The 25286-nt window shown below is 39.3% G+C and overlaps 2 protein-coding genes across 2 annotated transcripts; both read left to right on the top strand.

Moving 5' to 3' along the window:
- The first annotated feature begins 64 nt into the window (after nucleotides 1–64).
- Nucleotides 65–14020, top strand: pes (pescadillo). Its single transcript, XM_005722223.1, has 13 exons — nucleotides 65–218; nucleotides 397–506; nucleotides 763–934; nucleotides 1025–1114; nucleotides 1444–1560; nucleotides 1640–1717; nucleotides 6478–6567; nucleotides 11167–11297; nucleotides 11389–11514; nucleotides 11826–12010; nucleotides 12980–13143; nucleotides 13234–13401; nucleotides 13642–14020. Exons 3-13 carry the CDS (start codon nucleotides 812–814, stop codon nucleotides 13714–13716), a joined length of 1347 nt encoding a protein of 448 aa, XP_005722280.1. The 5' UTR covers nucleotides 65–218; nucleotides 397–506; nucleotides 763–811; the 3' UTR covers nucleotides 13717–14020.
- Nucleotides 14021–15520: 1500 nt separating this feature from the next.
- gal3st1a (galactose-3-O-sulfotransferase 1a) lies at nucleotides 15521–25251 on the top strand. Its single transcript, XM_005722225.1, has 3 exons — nucleotides 15521–15540; nucleotides 23126–23276; nucleotides 23535–25251. Exons 2-3 carry the CDS (start codon nucleotides 23149–23151, stop codon nucleotides 24676–24678), a joined length of 1272 nt encoding a protein of 423 aa, XP_005722282.1. The 5' UTR covers nucleotides 15521–15540; nucleotides 23126–23148; the 3' UTR covers nucleotides 24679–25251.
- The last annotated feature ends 35 nt before the right edge of the window (nucleotides 25252–25286 follow it).

Below are 25286 nucleotides of genomic sequence, written 5' to 3' on the forward strand. Positions count from 1 at the left end.
TTTCCAGCCTTTCTCAGAAAGGAGCCTTGTTGCAGACAAATAATTTCTCTTCTCTAATTTTCAGGCGACTTTGCATTCTCAAAGGCATATACCCTCATGAGCCAAAACACAAGAAGAAGGTGAACAAGGGATCTACAGCCCCAAGGACCTTCTACCTGCTCAAAGACATCCGCTTTCTGCTCCATGAGCCAATTGTTGGAAAGTTCAGAGAGTACAAGGTATATTACATAAGAAACCAGTACCTTAGTGTTCTTTACCTCTATAAAAAGGATATTTAAATCACTTTGCTTGAATCAGTTTTTCCTCATCATGTCTTTGGTTTATCGTTTGATTTCAATTTGGTTGACAATCTTTTTGGTACCTTTGTTATTTTCAACATTTATTTTTGTCTTGTAGATATTTGTGCGTAAGCTTAAGAAGGCTTATGGAAAAACAGAGTGGTCTGCAGTGGAAAGAGTGAGAGAGAACAAGCCGACCTATAAATTGGATCACATCATCAAAGAAAGGTGGGGTGGTTATTCTCCACACTGAACATAAGAGGGCATAGTTGATCTCTTTTTCTTTTTTTTTCTCTGCCACTATATGAATTAAATTGAAATTGTAGGGTAACAGTAGAACAGAGTCTGTCAGTTTTTTTTTTTTTTTTTTTTTAACAGCTTTTAATATGCAAGTTATCTTTGTTTTTTATTTTTATTTCAAAGGTAAGATGTTTTTGTCAAAACAAAACCTCATAAATATTGCTTGTGCTTCTTTGTTTGGCAGGTATCCAACCTTCATTGATGCCCTCCGTGATATCGACGATGCCCTCTGCATGTGCTTCCTCTTCTCCACTTTTGCTCGAACAGGAAAATGTCATGTGCAGACAATCCAGCTGTGCAGACGCCTCACTGTGGAGTGGATGAACTATGTGATCGCATCACGTTCTCTCCGAAAGGTGCAAGTTCACCAGCCTGTTATTGATCTGACTCTGTGAGAGTTGGTTGACCTGTTTTCTGTAATGTGCTAAACGTTTCTGTTTTGATAGGTTTTCCTCTCCATCAAGGGAATATATTATCAGGCTGAGGTGATGGGACAGCTCATTACATGGGTGGTGCCATATCAGTTCTCCCATGATGTAAGTGCAGTTTGGCAAATTGCAGTCAACAGGGACAGTGCTAATAATAAACAGTCACTTTATTACTGTTGGGTTATAATGTAGGTTGCCAGGCCAACATTGGAAATAAAAAATTGTCCTTAATGTCTTGCCTGCTCATTAAGAATCAGAAAATGTGTGGCACTTATGAACAAGAAAACTGACTTTGCTGATGGCTTTAACTTGTGAGCAGCCTGTCTGTTTTAAAATTAGAATATACTAAAAATTATGTTGGAAGGGACTCTGATTGAACTCACACTTATAAATGTATCACTGAAATTTGGTCAAACTAATATTTGTTTCTCTTTCAGCACCCCGTTGATGTTGATTACAGAGTAATGGCAACATTCACAGAGTTGTACACCACTCTGCTGGGCTTTGTCAGTTTCAGGCTCTACAGTTCCCTCAACTTGGTCTACCCACCAAAGGTATCGTGGACTGTAATATAAAAAAGGATTTATGATAAACCAGACCTGCCCTCAGTTAATATTGCCTCTCATTTTGCAGCTGGACAGTAATGGAGAGTCAGAGCCTAAGGAAGAGAGTGAGGATGACTATGCCATGAATTCAGAAAGTTACTTAGAGGTGAGTCACTTTGTTTTAAACAGTGTAAAAGACCTCTGATGTCTTTTGTTTGTGGTGCTCATTACATTGAAAGGAGGCTTGTTGGTTATCCAGAGTGACAGAATAAATTCACTTAAACCATCCAGCATAAAGCAGCGTTGGAGTTTTGTTAAAACTATATCACCACTTCAGTGGCAGAGAGAACTCGGTCACACAACTTCTCCAGGAAGGATAGTAAAAGCGTTGTTGATGCTTTTTGGGAAAAAACATGTCCCAGGTGACCTCTAAAACAAGCTTTTAAAGCACAGGGTACGTTGTTTTCCTGGCTTCACCAATCTGTAAAGACAATGCATTCTGTTATTCAAGCAGGAGTCGTCTTTATTTTCCCTCAGCTTTACTGAGACATAAAACTGGGATATGTGCTAATGTGCATTTATAAAGTTTAGACTTGTGCTCTGCTGAATATGATCCATATTCCTTACTAGGTTATATCCAGTGGGGTTGTCAGGGGGAGCTCTTTATTGAATAGTTCGCTGTACTACACAGTGCTTCAGAGGTTCAATAACTCCCTACATGAACTCACCCACTCAGTCAGCCAATGCATTTACACTGTAGCATTAACAGGAACAGTTAAGAGTCACGCAAAAATAACAGATGTAAATAACACAAGTTTCCTCGCTTAAACGGCAACACATGTTCCCAAGGCATGATTGGAGATAACTAGTCACTCCCAACACGCCATGATACCATGTTCTGATTGAGGGATTAAATTAAAACGTACAACTCTGCTATCACTTCTGACATTAACGAAGACAAAACTAAACAGCAGTGGCTTTGTAGGGTTGCTGAAGTTGGGCTAGCTGTAGGACTGGGCGCTATATTGAGGGTTTTTTTGTTTGTTTGCTTTTTTTTTAAATATCGATATATTTTTATACGAGAAGATGTGACAATATCCTTTATATCGATATAGTCTATGTTACGTTATAATTATACTTGTGGAGCCGCAGGTTTGCCTCTCTTGCGTCCACTTTTGTCTCTACGCAACGTTACTCGGCCTTGCTTCTCTCCTTCACTGAACACAACTCCCCCTCCCCCATCGCTTCACCTGCAGGCACCAACAAGATGGAAACGGCAAATCTCCGTTAACGAGTTACCGCGCATCGCCCCGCACGTGGGGCTGGACGGCGTCAACGTGTTAGCGAGCTAACCGTGCTAACGAGCTAATCATGCTAACGCCTAAAATCCTTTCATTTTCTCAAAAGTTGACAGCACGCCTTGTGTATGAATTCTGTGCTTGATGACCGCAAACCGATTTTATGTGTTACACAGCGCTCAGCAATCTGTCAAAAAATGTTTTAATATGACTTTGCTAAGCTACGGAGCTGCACCGCTTGATGGATTGTCGGAGCATTACGGCTACCGTAGTCTGGAGCCTCGCGGAGTAATACGTACTGTGTTTCAACGTAGTATAGACCCTGTGCACGAGAAAATGCTAACTTCCTGGTTTGAGACCGGATGTAGGGTTGTAAATTTCCGGTAGCTTTACTTTGCGGTCAATCGCTACTGCGAAGATATACTCCAAAATCATGTCCAAAACTCGAAAACTGAAAGATCGCGTTAAGTTACAAAGAGCAGAAGGTGGGAACACTCACCACTGTTGTGTCATAAAAAAAATCTAATGATCAATTTTGACGTTTAAAGAGTTTAGATCGATCCCTTGTTTACATCACTCAACACAAGCAGAACTGCATTACTGCATGCAGAAGACACATCGTCCACATTCAGAAACACATCTCTGTATAGTGACTGGTCTTATGATTTAAACAGGCAAATGTTCAGCATTCAAACTACAGGTGAAGAATAGTCAAACCAGATGTTTCCCCCGTTATGTCGATATCAGCTAGTCAAGTATAGTCGCTATAACGCAGTTCACCTTTCACCTCGCTGTTTCACAGATTTTTTTATTTTTTATTTTTTAGTGCAAGTTTGCATGCTTATTTTTATTATTTTTTTTACGTCACATTGTGTCCTGCGTCCTGATCGCTGCAGACGATCTCCTCCGTGACGTCTCTCCTGTACAGTACAGAATCGCTGCATCGATCCCTAGCAGTGTGACTCTTAAGTGCAGTGCTGTATGTCCACGAAAGGTTTTGCACTGTCAAAAAATAAAATTGGCTACTTTTTTTCACCTATCGCTGGTTATTTTTAGAACATAATACCCGCGATAAACGAGGGACAGCTGAGAAATATAACATTTGAATCCCTTTGCTCTGAGGCGCGGGGGTAAAAAATATCGACAAGTCGATGAACATCATTTACAGATATATTGGGTAAATGCCCAAGACATCTATAGAAATGTAAATCGCCGCTTGATTCATTCATTTGCTTAACTTGTTTTGGACCGTAAACAAGGCGCAAATAGGACACCGGAAATCAAGCTCCCAACAGGAGTTTTCGCACCGGAAGTAGCATATGCTAACGTGCACATAGTCTATTACCGTATTGTGTGTATAAGGACCATAAATGGCACGAAGCGGATTTCAAACTCCAGGCTGTCAGTCACGCAGTAGAACTTCGGAACAGAGCAGCTGCGAAATGTGTCTCTTTGTTATTATGCTCAGCATCTTTTAGTTTACATTTTGACTGCACAATTGTGAGCTTTTTGTTGTGCACAACAACAACATTGTTTTCTTTTATTTATCAAGCATTATTATTTAATAATGTATTTATTTATTTTTGAGTAATTTTTTTAAACGAAAAAAAGGCCTGTATGTTAACAAAAGTGCCTGTGTGACATCTGGAACACAGCTTTGACTAAGAACTCTCTTTTCTTACTTTATGACTTTAAAAAAAATTGAGATATATATCGTATATCGCCATCCAGCTAAAAAATATCGAAATATGAATTTGGGGACATATTGCCCAGTCCTAGCTAGCTGGTGTATAATGATGTACTATGTGGTGGCCAGCTACACAGCTATGGTTAGCATAATATAAAAACAGTGAAGCTGGAGGATGAATGCTAACATTTTCCCACTCGCTACAAGCTAACGTGAGGGTTCCTGATGGTTAGGGACAAATGTAACCGCACGGCAGGATGCTGTAAACCAGGGGTCCCCAATCCCAGTCCGTGAGGGCTGGTGTCCCTGCAGGTTTTAGATCTCACCCTGGGTCAACACACCTGAATCACATGATTAGTTCATTACCAGGCTTCTGGAGAACTTCAAGACATGTTGAGAAGGTAATTTATCCATTTAAATCAGCTGTGTTGGATCAAGGACACATGTCCTTCAGGGACACCGGTCCTCGTTGACTGGGATTGGGGACCCCTGCTGTAAACGGACCAAACTTCAGTCAGGAGAACAACTGCGATAATCCATCCACAATGCGAGGTTAGTCATTAATATATTGCTGCATGGGCTGGGGTGTAGTTAATCATAAGGTTATAAAAACCGGGCTTTAAAATGACTAGTGGTAATAAAAACCGAGACAGGCGGACAGTGATCACTGACTTTTTTAGGGGCTTGTTCAAATGAAATAGAATAAAATACAAAGCAGTAAAACATGTTAAAAACCCAACAGCCTTAATAAACGCAGAGTACCCAGAAGCAGGGTTCATGCGGCATCACTTAAAGATTGGATATCCTACCTGCTGTGAATGTTTTAATGCAGTATAGTTGTTGTTGTTGTTATTATTATCACATGTCACATTCTGTTTCTGACAGTTAAAATAAATAACATTCATATAAGAAATAAAATTGTTTCGTGTAAACTGTATATGGTGTTCAGTAGGCCTATACAATTGTACTTTAATGTCGGTCATAGGGGTGGTACTTCAAGAGCCATATATTTTATGAGGTGGTACTCGATGTGAAAAGTTTGAGAAACACTGCGTTACGCCTGGGTTGGACCTCCTTTTTGCTTCAGAGTTGCCCGAGTTTTTTTATGGCATAGATTCAACAAGTTGGGGGAAACATTCCTCAGAGATTTTAGTGCATTTGTCTGCTGTTCAGCCCTGGTGCAAATCTCCCTATCCACCACATCCCAGCGGAGCTCTATTGGATTGAGATCTGCTGACTTCTATAAGCTATTTAAGTGCATTGAACTCATGGTCATGCTCAGGTTGAAAACAGTTTTAGATGATCTGAGCTTTGTTTCATGGTGTGTTATCCTGGTGGAAGAAAACATCAGAAGATTGTTACACTGGTCATAAAGGGATGAGCATGGTCAGCAGCAATACTCGGGTAGGTTGTGGGGTTTAAATGATGACCAGTTAAGGGGCCCACATTATTATTTCGCCACTGAGCTATTGATACAAAGAAGCATGGAGCCATGCTTTCATGTTGTTTACACGAAATTGATGTGATGCTCTTCTGCCATGGTTGTAATAAGTGGTTATTCAAGTTTCTGTTGCCTTGACATCACCAGCCTGGCCAGAAAGAAAGGTTGCTGCCATGTGATTGGCAGATTAGGTATTTGCATAAATAAACAGTTATGGTGTCTGTAATAAAGCAACTTGTAAGTGTATTATTTTAACTTACACATACAGTACACTTAACATGAGGTCTTGCCCTATATCATTTCAGACACTTTAATTAGAGCTCAACATGTAGTCTACCTAAAAGCATTCAGTATGCTAATAGAGAAATTGTGTAAACTCATGTTTTTAAAAGCCTCATGCTTAAATTAAACTGTTGACTAAACTAACTAAATCTATTAAGTACGCACACATTGAGGTGTAAATGCTAACACTTGTGCTTACCTTGTTTTTGATTTTGTAGAAACTGTCAGCTCTGAGTGCCAGTCTGGCACGCGTGGTTTCTTCTGCAGATGAGGAGGAGGCTCAACCGGACCAGTTTCCCAGTGAAGGGGTAAGAAAGCTAACTTGCAAAACACGACACATCACATGTATCTTACGATTTACTCAGGCAAGGCATAACTATTTGTTATTGAGAAATATAATCAAAACACACAGATCACCACTTCATGCATAATGCCTCTTATAAATCTATGGACGTGTGTGCGATACTGTGGTGTCATGGTAAATTGCTCGGGTAAAGTTTGTAGCATGCGTGCTCGTTGGTTTTGTCTGCTTCCACTTGTCTTTGCACTAGGATGATGTCGGCATAAGTGTGCAGTCATATTCGTTGTGTCCCCACTAGTGCTGTCAGCGTTAATCTCGTTGAAATGACATTAACGCCATAACGCGGCAAATCTCCGTTAACGACTTACCGTGGGGCTGGATGGCGTTAACACGTTAACAAGCTAACTGCGCTAACGCAGTAGTTCCCACCAATGTAATTGAGCATGTACATGCCTATGTTTACAGGTACTTATAGATATGTTACTTACACAGGGATAGTAGTAGTAGAATAGTTAAATTTATTACTTGCATATTTCCACAACCCTCTATCCATAACACATACTGTGTATAAGTGTACATAGAACCCCAGCTACTGTTGTATATACAGTGGGGCAAAAAAGTATTTAGTCAGCCACCGATTGTGCAAGTTCCCCCACTTAAAATGATGACAGAGGTCAGTAATTTGCACCAGAGGTACACTTCTTCTTCTAAATGAGCTGTAATAACACACAAATCCCCCCCCGTCCGATCATTAAAGTCTTATCTTATCTTAGAAAATAGTTTCATTCTTTCTTTTTGCTCTAATTGGTCTCTAAGGTTAAACATTAATGGTTACATCATTTGATCTTTTGAAGCTGTGATACAAGGGATTTACAGCTTTGTTTGGTTGCTACTGACGATATGTTTCTAATCCTGGGAAGCTTGTTGTCACTGATTTGAAGTTAACAATTGTTTTTGTCAATTCATTCTGCTTTTTTATAATTATAGGTAGGAGTAGTAGGTAGTTCAAACTCTGCTTTAATTTATTTATTTAAATATTCTGTTTTGTGTGTGCGTGTTTTTGGGTTTTTTGCCAAAAAAGACAGTTCTGCTTTTTTGCTTCTTTTTTTGTTTGTTGGGTTTCTTAATTTTTATTAAAAAGTTTAAGTCTTAGTAATACGTTCTCAGTTTAATAAAACAGTATTTTCATCCACTGAAACAATCAGTTGTGTAACAATTTTTCAATTACAGAGGGGGAAAAACTTTTTTGCTCAAGCATGGGCACTTAATCGGGAGAATTTTATGAATAAAAAATTAGAATAACAGATTGTATTTTTATAAAGTTTTCAAGTCAACTCACCTGAATGATCTTTCAACATTACAGCTTTCAGACTAAAGTGCTTTATTAACCCTTTAAGACCTACCATAGAGCCAAGTTTGCCAGAGCTTATCTTGATATTTTTACTTGCTGTAGAGCCATTTTTGGGATTGTTTCAAGTTGCTATATGTCAATACAACCGTTATAGCCCAAATTTATATAATATATATGCATTAAGTGCATAGTAACTACATAAATTGCAAAAACGTGCAATAAACTACAAAATGAAAATCATTTTGGGTTGTTTTTTTTTTTTTTAACATATATTTCTAGTTTGAGAAATTTAAGAAGTTTATCCCTCAAAACTAAATACACAAAAGTTGCACAAAATGGTTTCGAACCACAGGAAATTTATTTTGAGTGTCTTCATAGTTGTGTTTTTTGTTTTTTAGATACACCAATTTTTATATACTGCTGGAAAAACGAAAATAAATATAATGCAAATTTACCCCCAAAAAACAGCATGTGCATCAAAATAAACTATTTCCAGCAGTGTAATTTTTGTTTGAAGCATCCCAGAAACGATACGGAAAAGTCAAACATGACTTTTAAAAATAAGGCCCTGAAGTTAAAACAAAACCCTACATTTTCCGCGAAAATGACGTCACTTCCGGGCAGGTAATGGCGGACATGCTGACATCTATTCCAACGTAGGAAGTGTTATGAACAGCTGATCGGATCAGCAAAACGTGTTTCTGGAATATTATCTTGTTGTTGCTGCAAATGCTTTTTATTCAATTTATTTTCAAAGCTATATGTGGAAGGAAACAGTGTCATAGGACAAGCTGAATGCATAAGATGCAAGTACAACTCCTCCGGGTTCATATGCAAAAAAATGATTGTGCTAGCTTATGTGATTCCAGTTCTACAGGAATTTAAAAATGGCTGCGCAAAACGGAGCGTGCCCACTCCGACCGGTCTTAAGGGGTTAAGGCATTAACAGATCAACTGTGGAAACTGTGGCTGATCTTATAGATATCTGGCTTCTTTTCAAACTTTTTACATGCCTGATGACATATATTTTTATGACACAGATATTTTTATTTAACTTTTTTGTTTGTCTATTTCTCGTGCAGTTAGGTTGAAAAATGTTAGTGCTTCTGAGACATTAGCTTTACTACAAAGCAGGGAACTTCAGGACTTAATTATTACTTAGACATGAGGTGTAACTTCCTGGTGTATTAATTTTACCTGAGCTTTGGAATCTTATCCGGGCGTTCCTGTGTGTTCTGAGAACGTAACAGATAAAATCTGCACATTATTAAAGCGGCCTACTAACCTGTCACTTTTCCTGGAAAGTTACACCCCCTGTTCCTTTGGAGCTTGGTGTTTTGTTTTTTTTAGAGACAAACTAAACCCTCTGGTTTTTCCCCAATGAGTCTTGATCACAGACATATAATCTCAGAGGAAGGAACTGTAATCCCTTGAGTGGTTTTCTGCTGGCTGCATGAAATTTCAAAGATGTTTGTTGGTTCATTTATGATACTGTAGCTGTAGTCTATAGTTAGAAAGTTGGTGCACGAGCAGTGATGGTATTACTCTCTAGTCGGAGTCAGTGAGGCTGTGGTAATCCTTGAGGACACCCCTTTCAAGCCAATAACACGAATTTAACTTGGAACAGATGGTATTGCTGTTATGTGGTTAGTGTTCAGGCTGACCAGAATAAAGGAACCTGTACTTCCTATTGATGAAGTACAGGTTGCACTGTTGTTCACAAAGACCAGCTCCGTCTACAAGATGCTCTAGTTCCTTTGCTTCCAGAGTGGAGCATCACACTGGGGCTTGCCCGCTGGCTAGGGTTAATATTTGAAGGTGTTTCAGGGTCCCATAGACTTTATTCCTGGGTTGTCAGGAGTAAGGTCACAATGCATCTACCCTTCAAGATATAGGTGTAGTATGCTCAAGGTCTTTTGTGGGTGAAAAAGCCAATTCAATTCTCCTAACCTGGAATTAGTGAGCAAACTGGCTGCAAACTTCCATGGTTGCATTTCAGAGCTGGGGGGTCCACGGGGATGCAACAAACTGCATTCCTTTAAAATCAGCTTCTGCCATCCATGAGTCTACGTAGACCCAAGGGCAAGCTGTCGTAGCTTACTGCTTATCAGTGGCATCTGATTGGTGATTTTAGGATAACACAGTGCATCTCACCACTAGGACTTTGTCTGTTAGTTGTGGACCATTGAACTCCATTTCTTACTGGCACATGGCAAGCCAGGTCATCCACTCCATATGCATGCAATTAGTGCTGCCACCCATATGAATAGGCAGTGGTGCTGTGTGCCACATCTTGAGGCAAGCAAAGCCATGTCTAGGCTCTGAAGGAGCTGGTTATGGAGATGTTAATGTTTTTGCTGTCTTAAGATAGCCAGTCAGCAGAGGCATAGCAGTAGCTTGGTAATACTGCAAGCAACAAACACTACAAGCTAAGCTGGTGGAAAAAGATGCAAGAAAATCTTTAATCTTTACTTTAATCCCTAAGGAAATTATGTGATGAAGCCTGCACTAATATTCGGTTACATTTTGTATTCTTTGAGTATTATACATATGATAGAGTAGCCAAGCCAACTTTATTTATAAGGTACTTTAAAGCTGGTTATCCAACATCTGAGTAGTCGTTTCTATTAGACTTCAAAGCATGCATAGTCAGTGTGATATAAATTGTCACAACACAACAGTTTCTGCTTTTACCCTTGATTATTTAATTAAATGTCACATGTTTTTATTGGTTTTAAATTGCTTTTCATATGTTAAATTTCAGTCTCCAGACAGGTCTGGGATTGGTCATCAGATGCCACCAACCACTGTTTTATGTATAAGTGCATCAGCTCCAGCTGAGATAACAAAGAGTCTACTAATCACCATTGCTGACCAATTTAACACCGGTTCAGACAGTTTGTTGAACCTGACTGTGATTCTTTAGTTAAATCTGAGCAACTTAAATTCAGAGATAAGTAAATGTATTAATTGTCGAGTTGTGAGTTGTACTTTTTACATAGCTTTTTTACATTTGCCTTTTGGAATTCTTTTAAGGTTGTAATCCTAATAAATCTAGCTGCACAATTCCTCTGTCATGGATCAGACACCATAATACATCAACAAGTTGGAAGTTGTTTAAAAAAAAAATTAAAAAAATAATCTTTTAGTTGCTGGCTTGTTTTTAAAGCAATGACTTTAAACTTTTCTGATTTAATTGTAAATAGAAATTCCCTGAAGAATAATTAATGTTTTCCCTTTATTTCTTCGCTACAGGAGGACATGGAGAAGATGGAGGCTAGGGAAAAGGAACTGAAACAGCAAGAAGCTCAGAAGAAGCTTTTTGAGGGACTCAAGTTTTACCTCAACAGAGAAGTTCCCAGAGAGTCTCTGGCATTCGTCATCAGGTGAGCGAGAGATGCTACAGTGAAGCAAAGAAACGTCCACGGAAGCCTGAAGCTGACTTTTTCACTTTTGTGTATTTCTGTTGCCTTTCAGGTGTTTTGGAGGTCAGGTATCCTGGGACAAGTCTGTGTGCATTGGTAGCACATACGATGTGACAGATGAGACCATCACCCATCAAATTATTGACAGGCCCAGTGTTGGCAAACAGTATATCAACAGGTAGAGAAATGCTGTGCTTTTCATCATGTATGAGAAGGTTTTTTTTTTTTTTTCTTCCTTATAGAGGTATTTGATTTTGTCATAGAATTTGTAATCCTAGAGACAGGAAGTGTGTCATTCATGTACATTACCCACTTTTACAATGACTCCTTTCACTGGAATATTTCCCATCTCCCCACCCCTTGATCCTGCAGCAGAAAAAAATCCTCAAAGAGCAAGATTGTATTCTCATTATTACATAGTAGACGCATGAAAATATGCACTTATTTGCCATCATAACAGATGATTTTCGAAACCTTTGCTTGTTTTAGATACTACATCCAACCCCAGTGGCTATACGACTGTGTCAATGCCAAAATTCTCTTGCCTGTGGAGGATTATTTCCTTGGGGTGACTCTACCCCCTCACCTGTCTCCGTTTGTGGAGGAGAAGGAAGGTGACTATGTGCCTCCAGAGAAACTGAAGATGATGGCCTTACAGCGAGGAGAAAAACCAGGTGTGGTTCAGTTATATCTCAGTGTGTATGCAGGTCACGCCCACAATTCGCTGACTTTTCCCCTCTGATCAGAGTCCTAGTTTTAAAAACAACAAACAAAAAATACTTTCAGATCTGAATGAACAACAGATGCATAGGAGGGAAAATTATAAGATAACCATAACCTCTAACCATGGTCTCGTGTCATTATTTTGTTACATCATAAAATTATGAGTATTGTACATAATCAAGTAGTTAAGCCAACTTTATTTATAAAGAACAACCACTTAGCAAAGGGTTGGACATAGGAAGAAAAACACACTTGAATAAAACCTTTTTTTAAAGAAGCCTGTTTAATGTGAAATGGCAGCAAATTCCACTATTTGGGAGCCACTACACCAAGTCCTGTCCCCTGTGAGCCTGCACTGTGTCCTCGGCATATACAAGGAGTTGGTCAGCTGATCTGAGCGACTAGGAAAGGGGAGTGCAGGTGCAGCAACTCAGAGAGGTGGTTTGGAGCGAGGCCATGTAACAACCTGAAAACAGATAAAAGAATTTTTAAAATGTCATGTGGAGAGTTAAATAGACATTCACGGCCTCTCTTAATCTGAATGGATGTAATTGATATTTGTGATTGATTAAAAAAGTTTAATAATTTGCTTCCTTTTTTGGGTTGTTTTGGAGACTTTAACACAGAACTGTTCTGATGGTCTGCTTATGTGAATAATTACTGCCAGCATTTCTTAATTGGATGATTAAATTTTTCTTGGTGGCTGGATCGAAATGTTGTGATATACTAAAAGAACTGTAAGCGAGACAGCTTGTGGAGGTTATAGTTTATCTGATCAGAGTCCTAAAAAGCCACTTTGGCATCACACAGTAATGAAAATAAAAGATGAATATTCACAGCGTGAATATTTAATATAGGCACACAGGATTGAAATGTCAGCAGCACTAATTTTAAATAATTCCTTTTTCTTCCTTTTATAGGCAATGAACAAGAGGAGGATGAGGAAGAAGAGGAGGAGGAGGGAGAACAGGAAGAGGAAGAAGAACAAGAAGAGGATGACAATGGTGATGAAGAGGATGATGAAGAGGAAGTAGCAGAAGAGAAAAACCTTAAGAAAATGGAAGAACAAAGATCCCAGGGCAAGGTGATATGTCAGATCCTGATTTCTTTGTCATTGTGATTTTATTTTTTAGATCTTTTGGAATCTTTATTGACTCGTCTCGTTCCCTTTTAGTCTCTACATGTCAAAGTGACACCTGGAAAGCTGAAGGTAGAAAATAAGGCACGCTTGGAGCAGGAGGAGAAAGCAGAGGAGAAGCGTCTGGCCATCATGATGATGAAGAAAAAGGAAAAGTACCTCTATGACAAAATCATGTTTGGAAAGAAAAGAAAAGTCCGTGAGGTGCGTACATTGCCGCTTCGCTAAGAATATTTGTTCAACCTAAAAGCTTTAACTTTGAATATTTTAGTGTTGATACTGAGCATTTTATCTCAGGCCACAGTGTTTACCAGTATTATGTAGCCGCTGCGGAGAGAACGGCGCAGCCCAGCGTTGACCCCCGCTGAGTTCACTGAGCTTAAAAATGGTTGCGTAACTGGTGTTGAGTATCTTCCATTAACTGGGCTCCTTCTCTTTTTACAGGCTAACAAGCTTGCTGCCAAGAGGAAGGCTCACGATGATTCAGAAAAAGCAAAAAAGAAAAAGGCCCGAAAATAACTGGTGCCTTCTTCAGACTGACTTTCTTTTTAACTTTGAGACTCAGTGCATTGCAGGTTTACATACCATAAAACCTGAAAGTGCAGTAGAGCTCTGCGTGCTACATGCACTCTAATGACCTCTGCAGAACTTCAAACAGCGCAGGTTGTCACAAATGCTAGTTGTGTGATTATTATTGTAAAAGTAACTGTTTGATCTGTGCTCCACTTTTCTGTATTGTACAATACAACTTCCTGTTTATTTTAAAATCTGTAACCGAAACATTTTACAGTTAAACGGACTGAATTAAACCTGTTACTTGTGATATTGCATCTCTAAGAAGAAATGATTCTCTTAGTCTTGGCGCCATATTGAAAAATGATTATTTATCCTTGAGGCTGTAGCTTTAGGGCAGCTATCTCTTTTTAAAGCTGTGCATGGATCAGACAAGATGGCAAAAGGTTAACACAAGGCTTAAGATTTTACATCTGCAGAGGCTCAGGTCATGCTGCTGCTGTCGGTTGAACCTCTTTGCTGATTGGTTAACACTTAAGTAGTGGGTGGTAATGACGAAGAACCACAAGACCAAAGCACCATCTCAGAGGGCAAAGGCTACACCCATCATACCCCTCCACTCCTTGGTTTCCTCACACAGTTTGACACTCGCTGCAGCCTCTCATCCCTTGCCTAGGACCCAAATCTACATTCCTCACAAGCCCACCCAGTTCAAGTCTCAGCCTGGCACTCTGTTTGCCTACAGGCAGAACCACTCCCCGCTGAACAAAAACGGTGTTGTGCCTGAGCTTGATGAATGTGGGTTGACCAGCACAGATCAAGTCTGCCTTCCAAGAACCGAGAAATCAGTTTAGAGGAAGATGGAGTTCATGTGTAGTGTGGTTTTGTTTTTTGTTTAGTTTTTTTTGGGCGGTATCTTGACAGCGTATTGCAACATCTGTACACAAAGCCAGATAGACTTGTCGCTCCAGTAATGTTCACTTTCTGCTGAAATGGTTGCCTGGGATGGCAGTTTCACATCAGAAGGTACCGTGTGGTATAACTTGTATGTAGAGTTAAAATATCGATAGCCTTTAGTTAATGAATTGCAGATAAAGATAAGGGAGATTTAAAAGATCAATCCTTTGTAAATACAAGCTGGAAAAACTTATGTGCAGGTTTGTTGTGAAATAAATATCAAATATCTGATCTGTGGTGTAAAATTTAACAACACATACTCTGCAGCCTTGATCAACTAGTACACTCGGTCTTTGTGCTCTGGATTTCTACATTTGTTTCTCTTATGCTGTTTTCTACCCCTCCTATCAGCTTGCAGCTCAGACTCCAGTGTCTACACTCAATGGTCTTTTGTATGTAGACACTGAATAGGCACTGTACAGTCTCACTCCTCCCTCACCAGTTCAACCTCCCTCCCTCTCACCCCTCCTCTTTTACGCTTCCTAGCAAGTGCTTGTCCCTTGACACAATTACTGACGTCACAGGTGGCTTGATGAGCTTCCCTGCAGTGCTTTGTTCAGCGTGATCAGTTTTGGAATCAAGTTGAGGGAGGAGGCAGCTGGCTGCCTGAAAGCATCAGGTGTGCGTACAGAGGTGGAGAGAAAGAAGAGAAGAGGAACAGCAATCAGATGAATGAGCTGTGCTGCACAGGACATGTGATAGGACAGCAGGACCGTGCTGGGTCAATAGCGGCATGTTTTTGTCACAATCAAGATACAAGGACAGCCGTTAGAGGGAGATGAACTTGTATTCACTTTTTGGGAACTGGGCGGACTAAATGATTGTCAATAAATTACCATTACCACTAGTTTGTCTTTGGACTTGCGCATAAGGGTAAGAATTTCTTCTCTGCTCTTTTCACAATAATCTTTTAGTAAATCTCAATTCTAAGCATGTTGTACTTTTCCAACACCTTTTCTCCAGTGTTTTTGCATGAAATGCAGCGATTCAACTAAATCTAGTAATTGTTACCCTTAATGTTTACTCTTAAAACAATGTTATGCTCTTTCTTTTCAATTCCTTCTCATATAAATGGGGGAGAGAGAAAAAACTAACTTTGTAGTCCAGCTATGCAAAGCTTAAGAGCCATGATAGATGAGGAAACATTCAGGAAAGTAAGTGAAATAATGCTAATGTTGATCCTACCCAGGGATGCATTTTTGATAAATCAAGCTTTAGTGAAAATCTAAACATTACCCTCACAACTGAGTTTTTATTTATCCAGGCTGGTGTTTTGATATTATTGTGGGAAATGTTTTCACTGCACCTTTGCAGGCGAACAATCTATTCCCAACTTCAAACACAGTTACTTTTCTCTGCATGGACTTTTTGCTAGATCTGCTCTAAACCTCATTCGAAAGCTGGCCTCAGTCCAAAAAAGAGATGAATACTTGACATAGTGGATACCAAGAAGCAATGATGTACTTCACAGTCAGGATTCTCTAAAGCAGCAAAAACACTGTCAGATTCAGTTCAGCACAGACAAACGCGCACTGCCATGTGTGACTTACAATAATGACTAGGGATGGGTATCGTTTAGGTTTTATCCGATACCGGTGCCAAACCGGTACTTTTGAAACGGTGCCGGTGCTCAAACCGGTGCTTAAAGAATGGAGAACACAAAATTGGTCCAAAAACCTCTCATGTTCAGGTGTTTTTTGTAAAAAGATAACAATGTTAGCCTTTTCTGCAGCTATGGGGCATATATGGTATCACTCTTGGCTGGAAGCAGTGCTTAAACAATGGAAAAAACACAAACTTTGTCCTAAACCTCTCATGTTTAACTGTTTTCCACTTTTTCTTTGGTCTTTTTAGCCTTTTTAGCCAGGGTGAAGGGAGTATCTGCCATCAAACAAGAGGACAGCCGCATGTAGCTATGATGATGTTTGCTAGTTCACCTTACATGCATTAATGTAATAACGTGGTTAGCCTACTCAACAATTACACACGAACAACATTAAGCTACTCACGCAGAGAAGACCGGCTGCTGCTGCCATCATCATCCGTCATCATTTCTGCTACACTGGCAGGGCTAGGGGCCAGGACTCTCCTCTTCCTGTTTTTGGGGGATGTTGCATAACAGGCAACCCACCTGCAGTAGATGTGCTTGGTGTGAGGTCTCACAGCAAGCTATCAAATACGGTGCATTTCTCAGCTTTTAAAAAAAAAAACGCTATGCGTCGCCAGGTGTTTCAGGATTTGAGGTGTTACCTCCTTTGACAATATCACTGTATCAGCTTAAAGCACTTGTTGCAGGCTGCTGAGTTTACATATTTTGCTGTGAAGTAAAGCCAGACTTTTGACCGCTTTGCCTTGGACATTTTTAATCTGTAGCTCTGCTCTAAAAGAACACCTGGGCCCGCCTACTATCCTCGGAAACGTAAAATGATTGGCTAGAAGTGTATCACAGCTCAGGGAAAAAAAAGCACCGAAATGTGCGCTGCTTTTCGGTCTGGTTACTACCGGACACCGGTACCCATCCCTAATAATGACTAAAAGAAAAAATATTTAAGGAGTTATGCTTTGATCAGAAAAGGAGGGGACGCAGATGATCATTTTCTAATGGAAACCTAATTTAAAGCTGTTATTAGAATGGTCACTGTAATAGGTTTATCTTTCTACATTATACATAAAAATATAATTTTTAGCAACTTTTGTGTATGCTGTTACTTCACGAAGACAAAATTATTGTGTGGGATGGTGTTTAATTGACGCCGTGATGGTAGAGGAACCAGTAATCCAAGAATGTAAACAGCAACTGAAACAGAGTTGCACAGTGATGACATGTCTATGAAGCAGCAGCAGCACATAACAGGCAATTTAGTTCTGTCACAACACAGAGCTGTCCTATGCTGGCAAAATGCCTCCCTGTGTCACTGACTGGAACATTTACAGGCCAGGCCATAACACTCCTACAACTCCGAAACATTCGAGAATCTCTCCAGTTGGAGACCTCCAAACATTCTGGAATGCTTCTGTCCGTAAGGAGGTCAGCTCTGTATAATTCATATATACAACTGTTACCAAAAGTACATGTACTTCTTGTAAGTCCTTGTACTTCTATATTTCTAATTCTTCTCCTGCTCTCTTTCACTATAAGTCTGAAAATGTACAATAACGCAAGTACATTGTAAGTAACTGTAATTAAAACACCTAAATATGAACAGTAATCAGTTACTTTTCCACTGAAAAAGTAGAGTAATTTAATTACAGTAACGCGTTACACCCAACACTGCTTGAGACACTTTGCAGAGGCCCCACCCCAGATTAGGAACCATTTGACTAAACTACAAAACTGTACAAAACCTATAGAGGATTGGGGGTGGAAAGGGGTAGTTTAATTTGGTAATTTTCTCTCTAAGCGATCTTATTCCACTAGTGGTTGACAAGTTGATACCAAAGAATACTATGTTTTGCTAAGCTGTCGTTAATTTTTAATTAAAAGAATGTATATGCATTGGGTTCACACTGGTTCAGATAATGTTACAAATTCCAGGTGGTGAGTTTCAACTCGTTACTTATGTAGCTGAGTGAGCAGATGGCTCGCCTTATCGCAGTCTGCAGGAGGGAATGCAATATCACTTTCCGTGTTGATGCATTATTTATTTCACAGGAAGCTGAGAAACAAATATGTTGTTTTGTCATTCCTCATACAGTTCAAATTCTTTCTGTTTAAAATATTCATTAGATACACTTACATTATATACAGTATGTAGTATGTTACCGCTTATTCACACTCAACTTGGAAAAGGTGGAAATACTTTGCTGCTTATGTATTTGAACAAGCTGGACCAAATTGTGAAACTACATTCATTGACTTCATTGGAGCATTTTGAAAGATTGTACTTATTGATCTGTACCTACCTGCTCTTCGACAGGTCTCTGTTGAAAAAGAGATCTTAATCTCAGTGAAACTCTGTCTAAATAAACTAGACAGCCAAGGTTAACTATGTAAGTGTAACCTTTCCCTGTGGGTTCATATTCTTTAGCACCTTAAATTATAGGCCACACTATAGCACTGCTGTCCATGTAAAATTACTGGTTTGTAAACCTGCTATTAGTGAGCTTCTTTAATTTTTATTTTAACCAAAATAGCTGTTGTTCCTGCCCTCTGTCAGAGTGTTCCCACTGAGCAATACATGTACCAAAACCACCGTTAAAGCTACGCATTCAGTGCTTCCTTTCCTAAATGACAAATGCAACTTTCACCTGCCTTTGTGGTGCATTTTTCTTTTCACTTTGCTTTTGTGTGCACTTCTGCACACACAACCGAACAAAGATTATAGTCCCTGTAATCGAATTACAATTAAATAACCAAGAAACTATCTAAATCAATAATTTCAAGTGTTCTTGTTATGCTGTGTCAGCGACACACCCACTGAGGAACAAATTCTGCTTGGTGATTCTGTTTTGAGACGTGAAGCTAGAGAAACCAGCAACCATAGATAATTGTCTTACAGGGTCCAGAGCAGGCAACACTGAGGGAACCCTAAAACTCCTGGCTAAAGATAAACATAAATTTGTAAAATTATAATTCACATCAACAGTAAAGACACTTGGTTAAGTCAATCGAAGGTCACTAAAATTAATATTAAATCAGTGTGTAACTTTGCCAAAAGAATATCGAACTCTGCAGCTTTCTCTGGTCCCCATTCGCACCAGTAGTGACGTGTTTAGCTGCATGTTTTTCTTAATTTGCCTTCTGTCTGAGTGGTGTCAAAAATAATTATGTATGTTTTACAGATAACTGGGAAACTTTCTAGGGCAAACCTGGTCTTGTTAAGACAGATGACACACATCCCACTTTGGATAAACCAGCTCTCATTTTTATGAATCTGGCCAAATTGATTAAACTCCCCAAAACATGACTATCCAGAGTTGAGACCAGGAAGCAAAGTTGCAGGCTTACATTTCTCTCTGGGAGGATCACAGGAGGACCAATATATCACATACAACTGTACCAAAGAGTAAAACAGTGAGATATGAGGTTAATGCATGTTCTAACTCCCTGTTAGAACATGCATTAATCATTTGTCAACAAACTGATTCACCATGCCCTACAGAAACCTGGTTACAGCAGGATGATTATGTTAGTTTAAATGAATCAGCACCCCTGAGTTATACTAACTGTATAATAACTTTTTATTTGTTGTTATCTATCATCCACCTGAGCCTTACTCAGAGTTTCCATCTGATTACTCAGGCTTTTTATCTGATTTAGTGCTCAAATAAAATATTTATTGTGAGTGATTTTAACATACATGTAGATACTGAAGACGAAAGCCTCTGGATGGCATTTTTAAACTTAACCTCTGACTACCTTCTCTCAAAATGTAAAAGAACCCATCCACCACTTTAACCACACTCTAGGTCTTCTTCTAACTTATTCTACAGAAACTGAACATTTAACAATATTTCCCCAAAACCCTCTATTGTCGGATATTTTCCAACATTTAAATTTACAATAAAGGATCACACAGAATTGGGGAATACATTTCATTCCAGTACATGTCTTTTTGAAGGTGCTGTAACCAGAGATGGGCAGTAACGCATTACTTACAAGTACTTACAAGTAACGCGTTACTTACAAGTACTTACAAGTAACGCGTTACTCGTTTTCAAGTAACGAGTAAAGTCAGGGATTACTATTGCAAAAACGGTAATTAGATTACCATTACTTTCCCGTAGGAACGCTGCGTTACTAAAACCGTGATTTTTTTGCAGAATGTCTCATGACAGTGACGTAAGCAAGTGCGAGTTTGTGACAACAGCCTTGTGCAGATCAACAATGGATAACATATCAAGTTCGGGAGAGAGTATGAGCGTGCAGAGTTTAAAACGTGGAAGCACTGACCTTATTTTAAGTTTGATTCCATAAAAAGTGACAAAAACATTAGTGTCCGTTGTGCGTGGGAAGAAAACTTCTTTTTACAGCGAAAAAACCCCCTAAACATCCAAGCAAGCACCGAGTGCGCTGCCAGGTAATGGGAAATTCACAGAGAAACTCGCGGATTCTTCAACTGACCGCTGCGGCACACCTGCACCAGGGTAAACCTCCGCCTACCCAACTCCTGCTTTACAGGTGAAAATAGAGCAACAGGACCGCTAGTCTTTGGCTTTATTTATTTTCTGCTGTGTTTTACTTGCATCTATTTGAAAGAGTGAGTGTAAACCAAAAAAAAAAAATTTTATGTGCTGGAATGTGCAGAAAATAGGTTTGAATATTAAACAAATTTCTTCCAGTCAGAGAATGTTGCATATAATCAAATTTTTGCTTGATGCATAAAGTTAAAAGATTAAAACTAATAAAACAAGTTTTAAAAAGGGACTTTTCCATTTGATTACATTTTGTATGATGGATTATGTAGAAAAAGTAGAATTGGGCTGAAAGATCTAACGCTTTATTACCTATTCAGGTTGTAAATCGTGTTTTCAAAAAGTAAATAAGTAATTAATTACTTTTGAAAATAAGTAATCAGTAAAGTAACGGGATTACTTTTGGGGGGAAGTAATCAGTAATTCGTTACTGATGACTTTTTTCAAGTAACTTGACCAACACTGGCTGTAACTAACTTTAAAGATATAATTCCCCCAGTTTTATCTTCTTCAGTGCCTTGTGCCAGCAGAGTGCAGAGCAGGTACCTGAACTTTAATCCCACAGAATTGATTATCTTGTTAATGATTTTACATCTTCAATGCATTTGAATCTGGATACTGTAGAACCTCTGAAAAGAGAATCTCAAATTAGAAAATATTTGACTCCCTCGTGTAACTCTCAAATGCACACCTTAAAACAGATAAGTTGTAAGCTGGAGAGTAAATGTTGTCTCGCTAATTTAGAAGATCATGATTTAGCCTGGAAAGTAGTTTGTTTCTCAAAAGCCCTCCACAAAGCTAGAACATCTTACTCGTCTTCACTGATAGAAGAAAATAAGAACTCTAGGTTTCTCTTCATCATTGTGGCCAGGCTGACAAAAAGTCAGAGCTCTGTTGAGTCAAGCATTCTTTTAATCTTAACTACTTCATGAATTTCTTTACAAATAAAATCCATCCATCCATTCTTTCACTTGGCAAATTCAGGGTCACAGGGGTGCTGGAGCCTGTCCCAGCTACCGTAGGATGAGAGGTGTTTGTTGCAGGGTTAACACAAAGAGACAGACAACCATTTGCATTCACATTCAAATCTATGGGAAAGTACCCTGAGGTAACTCATACAGACACGGGGAGAACATGCAAACTCCACACAGAAAGGCAGAAGATTGTGGAACCCAGGACCTTCTCACCATGAGGCAACAGGGCTAACCACCCTGCTATTGTGCTGCCTAAAAATTTATCCATTAGAGAAAAAAATACTCATGACCATTTTAAAAACATTACATTGTGTACAGCTTCTTTCAATACCACTGATATTTATCTAGAGTCTTTTTCTCCAGTTGATCTTTCTGGGTTGACTCCAGCTCATCACAGTACTGAAACAGCATTAGTGAAAGTTCCAAATGATCTTCTTATGGCCTCTGATAGTGGACTTACCATGCTGGATCTCAGAGCAACATTAGATACTGTTGATCATAATATTTTATTACAGCAATCAGAGCATGTTGTCATTACTGTTGACCAAAAATAATTTTTACAGTGATTAGAGCATGCCATAGGCATTAAAGGCCCTGCGCTGCAGTGGTTTGAATCATATCTAGCTAACAGACTCCACTTTTTTGATGTAAATTTAGAGTCCTCTTACACACTAAGGCTAATTATGGAGTTCCACAGGGTTTTGTATTAGTTCCAGTTATGTTTATGCATGCTTCCCTTAGGCAGTATCAATAGAAGACATAGCATACATTTTCACTGCTATGCAGATGATATCCAACTTTATCTATCCATGATGCTGTATTGTACAATGCGCAAAAAATCTTATATAGATGGTTAGACGTTTTCTAACTAGATGCTTACTCTGGATGGCATTACCTTGGTCTCCAGTAACGCTGTGAGGAATCTTGGAGTTGTTTTTGAACAGAATATGTAGCTCAATGTGCATATTAAACAAATATGTAGACGCTTTCTCCCATTTGCACAATATCTCTCAAATTAAAAATATCCTGTCCTGTGGTGATGAGAAACAAGTTGATTATTACTATAGACTACTGTCATTATTTTAATTGCAATTTTAATTGTAATTAATTATTATTAGGGTGTCTTAAAAACTCCCTGAAAAGCCTTCAGTTGATCCAAAATGCTGCAGCAGGAGTATTGACCGGGTTTAGAAAGAGAGAGCATATTTCTCCTTTACTGGATTCTCTTGATTGGCTCCTTGTCAAATCCAGAATCGAATGATCCTACAAGATTTTAAATAATCAGGCCCCATTTCATCTTACAGACCTCATATTATGAGGATGAAGAAGAGATTTGTTCTGCGTTTCAGGTGAGCTGTTCTTCTGCTGGACCATGACTGGCAAGCAAAGAATCCAATGGAGGTCCATGTGCAAAAGCCTGGTCCTGGGTACACTCCTGACAAGCTGCATGATCCTTGTTTACTGCCTCTCCACTCCACAGGTCCACTTCAGTCTGCCTGAGTAAGATGGTGTGGATGTGTTCTGTAGAAACCCTCATGTAAAATTTGCATTTGTCTGCAAGGAATATATTTCACATTCAATTATTTAAGTATTTAAAAAATGCAAAACTGAACTTGTTTTTAAAAACAAATATTTTCTTTCTAGTTTCTCAAGTGCGATGGGTTGATGCTTTTGTTTATTTTGTGTCACATCATTTAGAGATAATTTCCACAAAACCCCATATGTCTTTATAGTTTGTTCTCCTTTTCATCTATGTAGGGTTCCGGTGCCTTATTCCTGCGCCCACCGTCCAACACAGTCCCACCCCAAACCAACCATCAACAATTCAGACACTGCCTACACCTGTGCTCCTAAAGTTGATATCATGTTCATGAAGACCCACAAAACAGCCAGCAGCACCTTCCTTAACATCCTTTTCCGATTTGGAGAGAAACACCAGCTCAAATTTGCTTTTCCCGAAAGCAGAAATGACTTCTTCTACCCATCTCTTTTCCAGCGCTCCCAGGTTAAAGACTACAGACCGGGAATGTGTTTCAATATTATTTGTAATCACATGCGCTTCAATGCACCTGAAGTGTCCAAGTTGCTGCCTGTGGACACATCCTACATCACCATTCTGCGAGACCCTGCAGAGCTTTTTGAATCCTCCTTCCACTACTTTGGCCGCCTGGTGCCTTTTACTTGGAAGATACCAGGTGACGACAAGCTGACTGAGTTCCTACGTGATCCCCACAAGTACTTTGATCCAGAGAGTTTCAACTCTTACTACCTCAAGAATCTGCTGTTTTTTGACTTTGGACTGGACAACTCTCTGGATATGAATGATCCGCGAGTGGAAGAAGGAATCAAATTCATCAGTGACCGTTTTCAGCTGGTCATGTTAGTAGAACACTTTGAGGAATCACTCATCCTGCTAAAGGATGCCCTCTGCTGGGAGATGGATGATTTGCTCTTCTTTAAGCTCAATATCCGTAAGGGATCCACTGTGTCTAAATTTACTCCTGAGCTGAGAGCTAGAGCCCTTGAGTGGAATGCTATTGATTGGAAGCTATACCAGCATTTTAATCAAACTTTCTGGAAGAAAGTAGATGCGTACGGGCGGAAGCGTATGGCTGCGGATGTGGCAGAGCTCAAGAAGAGGAACAAAGAGATGACATCTATCTGCATTGAGGGTGGCCATGCTGTAGAAGCTGGCAGCATCCAAGAGACAGACATGCAGCCCTGGCAGCCAATCGGAGAGAAGTCTATCATGGGCTATAATTTAAAAAAGAATATAGACAAAGCACATCGGAAGCTGTGTCGCAAGATGTTAATGCCTGAGATTCAGTACTTAACAGAGCTTGGGGTGAACCTTTGGATTACCAAGTTGTGGGGCCATGTCCGAGATATAATTAACTGGTAACTGAGTGTGTGAGCACCAGAGGCCAATTTAAATCTGAAACACTGTATTAAGAATTACTGCATGGCTGATAGAATGGGAGGTTAATGACGTATCATATTTCCTGTCTCTTTGCCTGTTTGAATTGTACATCATTGTGCACTGTGATGTACATCATGAGAGCTTAAGAAAAAAAAAACTTGTGCTCTACAAATACTGAATCAGTTTACTGCATGCAGCCGAGGCTTAGTATTCTCCACTATGAGTCCGTTTAATTGTTCTTACTCCCAGATGTCAGCTTGTTCTAATGGAGCACTTGACGTAACTATGAAGTTCACAATGACGTTCTAAAGCATGTTGATAGATTGATAAGAAATATTTATTTACATCCCTGAGAAACTTCTGAGCATTTTGAAAACATGGCAGGAATATCAGTTGGTTTGAAGTAAATGAAGTCTTTGATGTTCACCTGAAAAAGTCAAAACATTTCACTGACTGATTCCCCACTAAGGACTGAAATATATGTGAAAATATGCAACAAATCTGTGGAGGACAAAATCAGTCATGATGTTAAAAAGTATGTGAGTATCTCTCTCTCTCTCTTATTTATACATATGTACGTATGTATGTAT

This window comes from Pundamilia nyererei, unplaced genomic scaffold (genome assembly GCF_000239375.1).
Source record: "Pundamilia nyererei isolate P.nyererei 1_Seehausen unplaced genomic scaffold, PunNye1.0 scaffold00006, whole genome shotgun sequence".
Lineage (NCBI taxonomy): Eukaryota > Metazoa > Chordata > Actinopteri > Cichliformes > Cichlidae > Pundamilia > Pundamilia nyererei.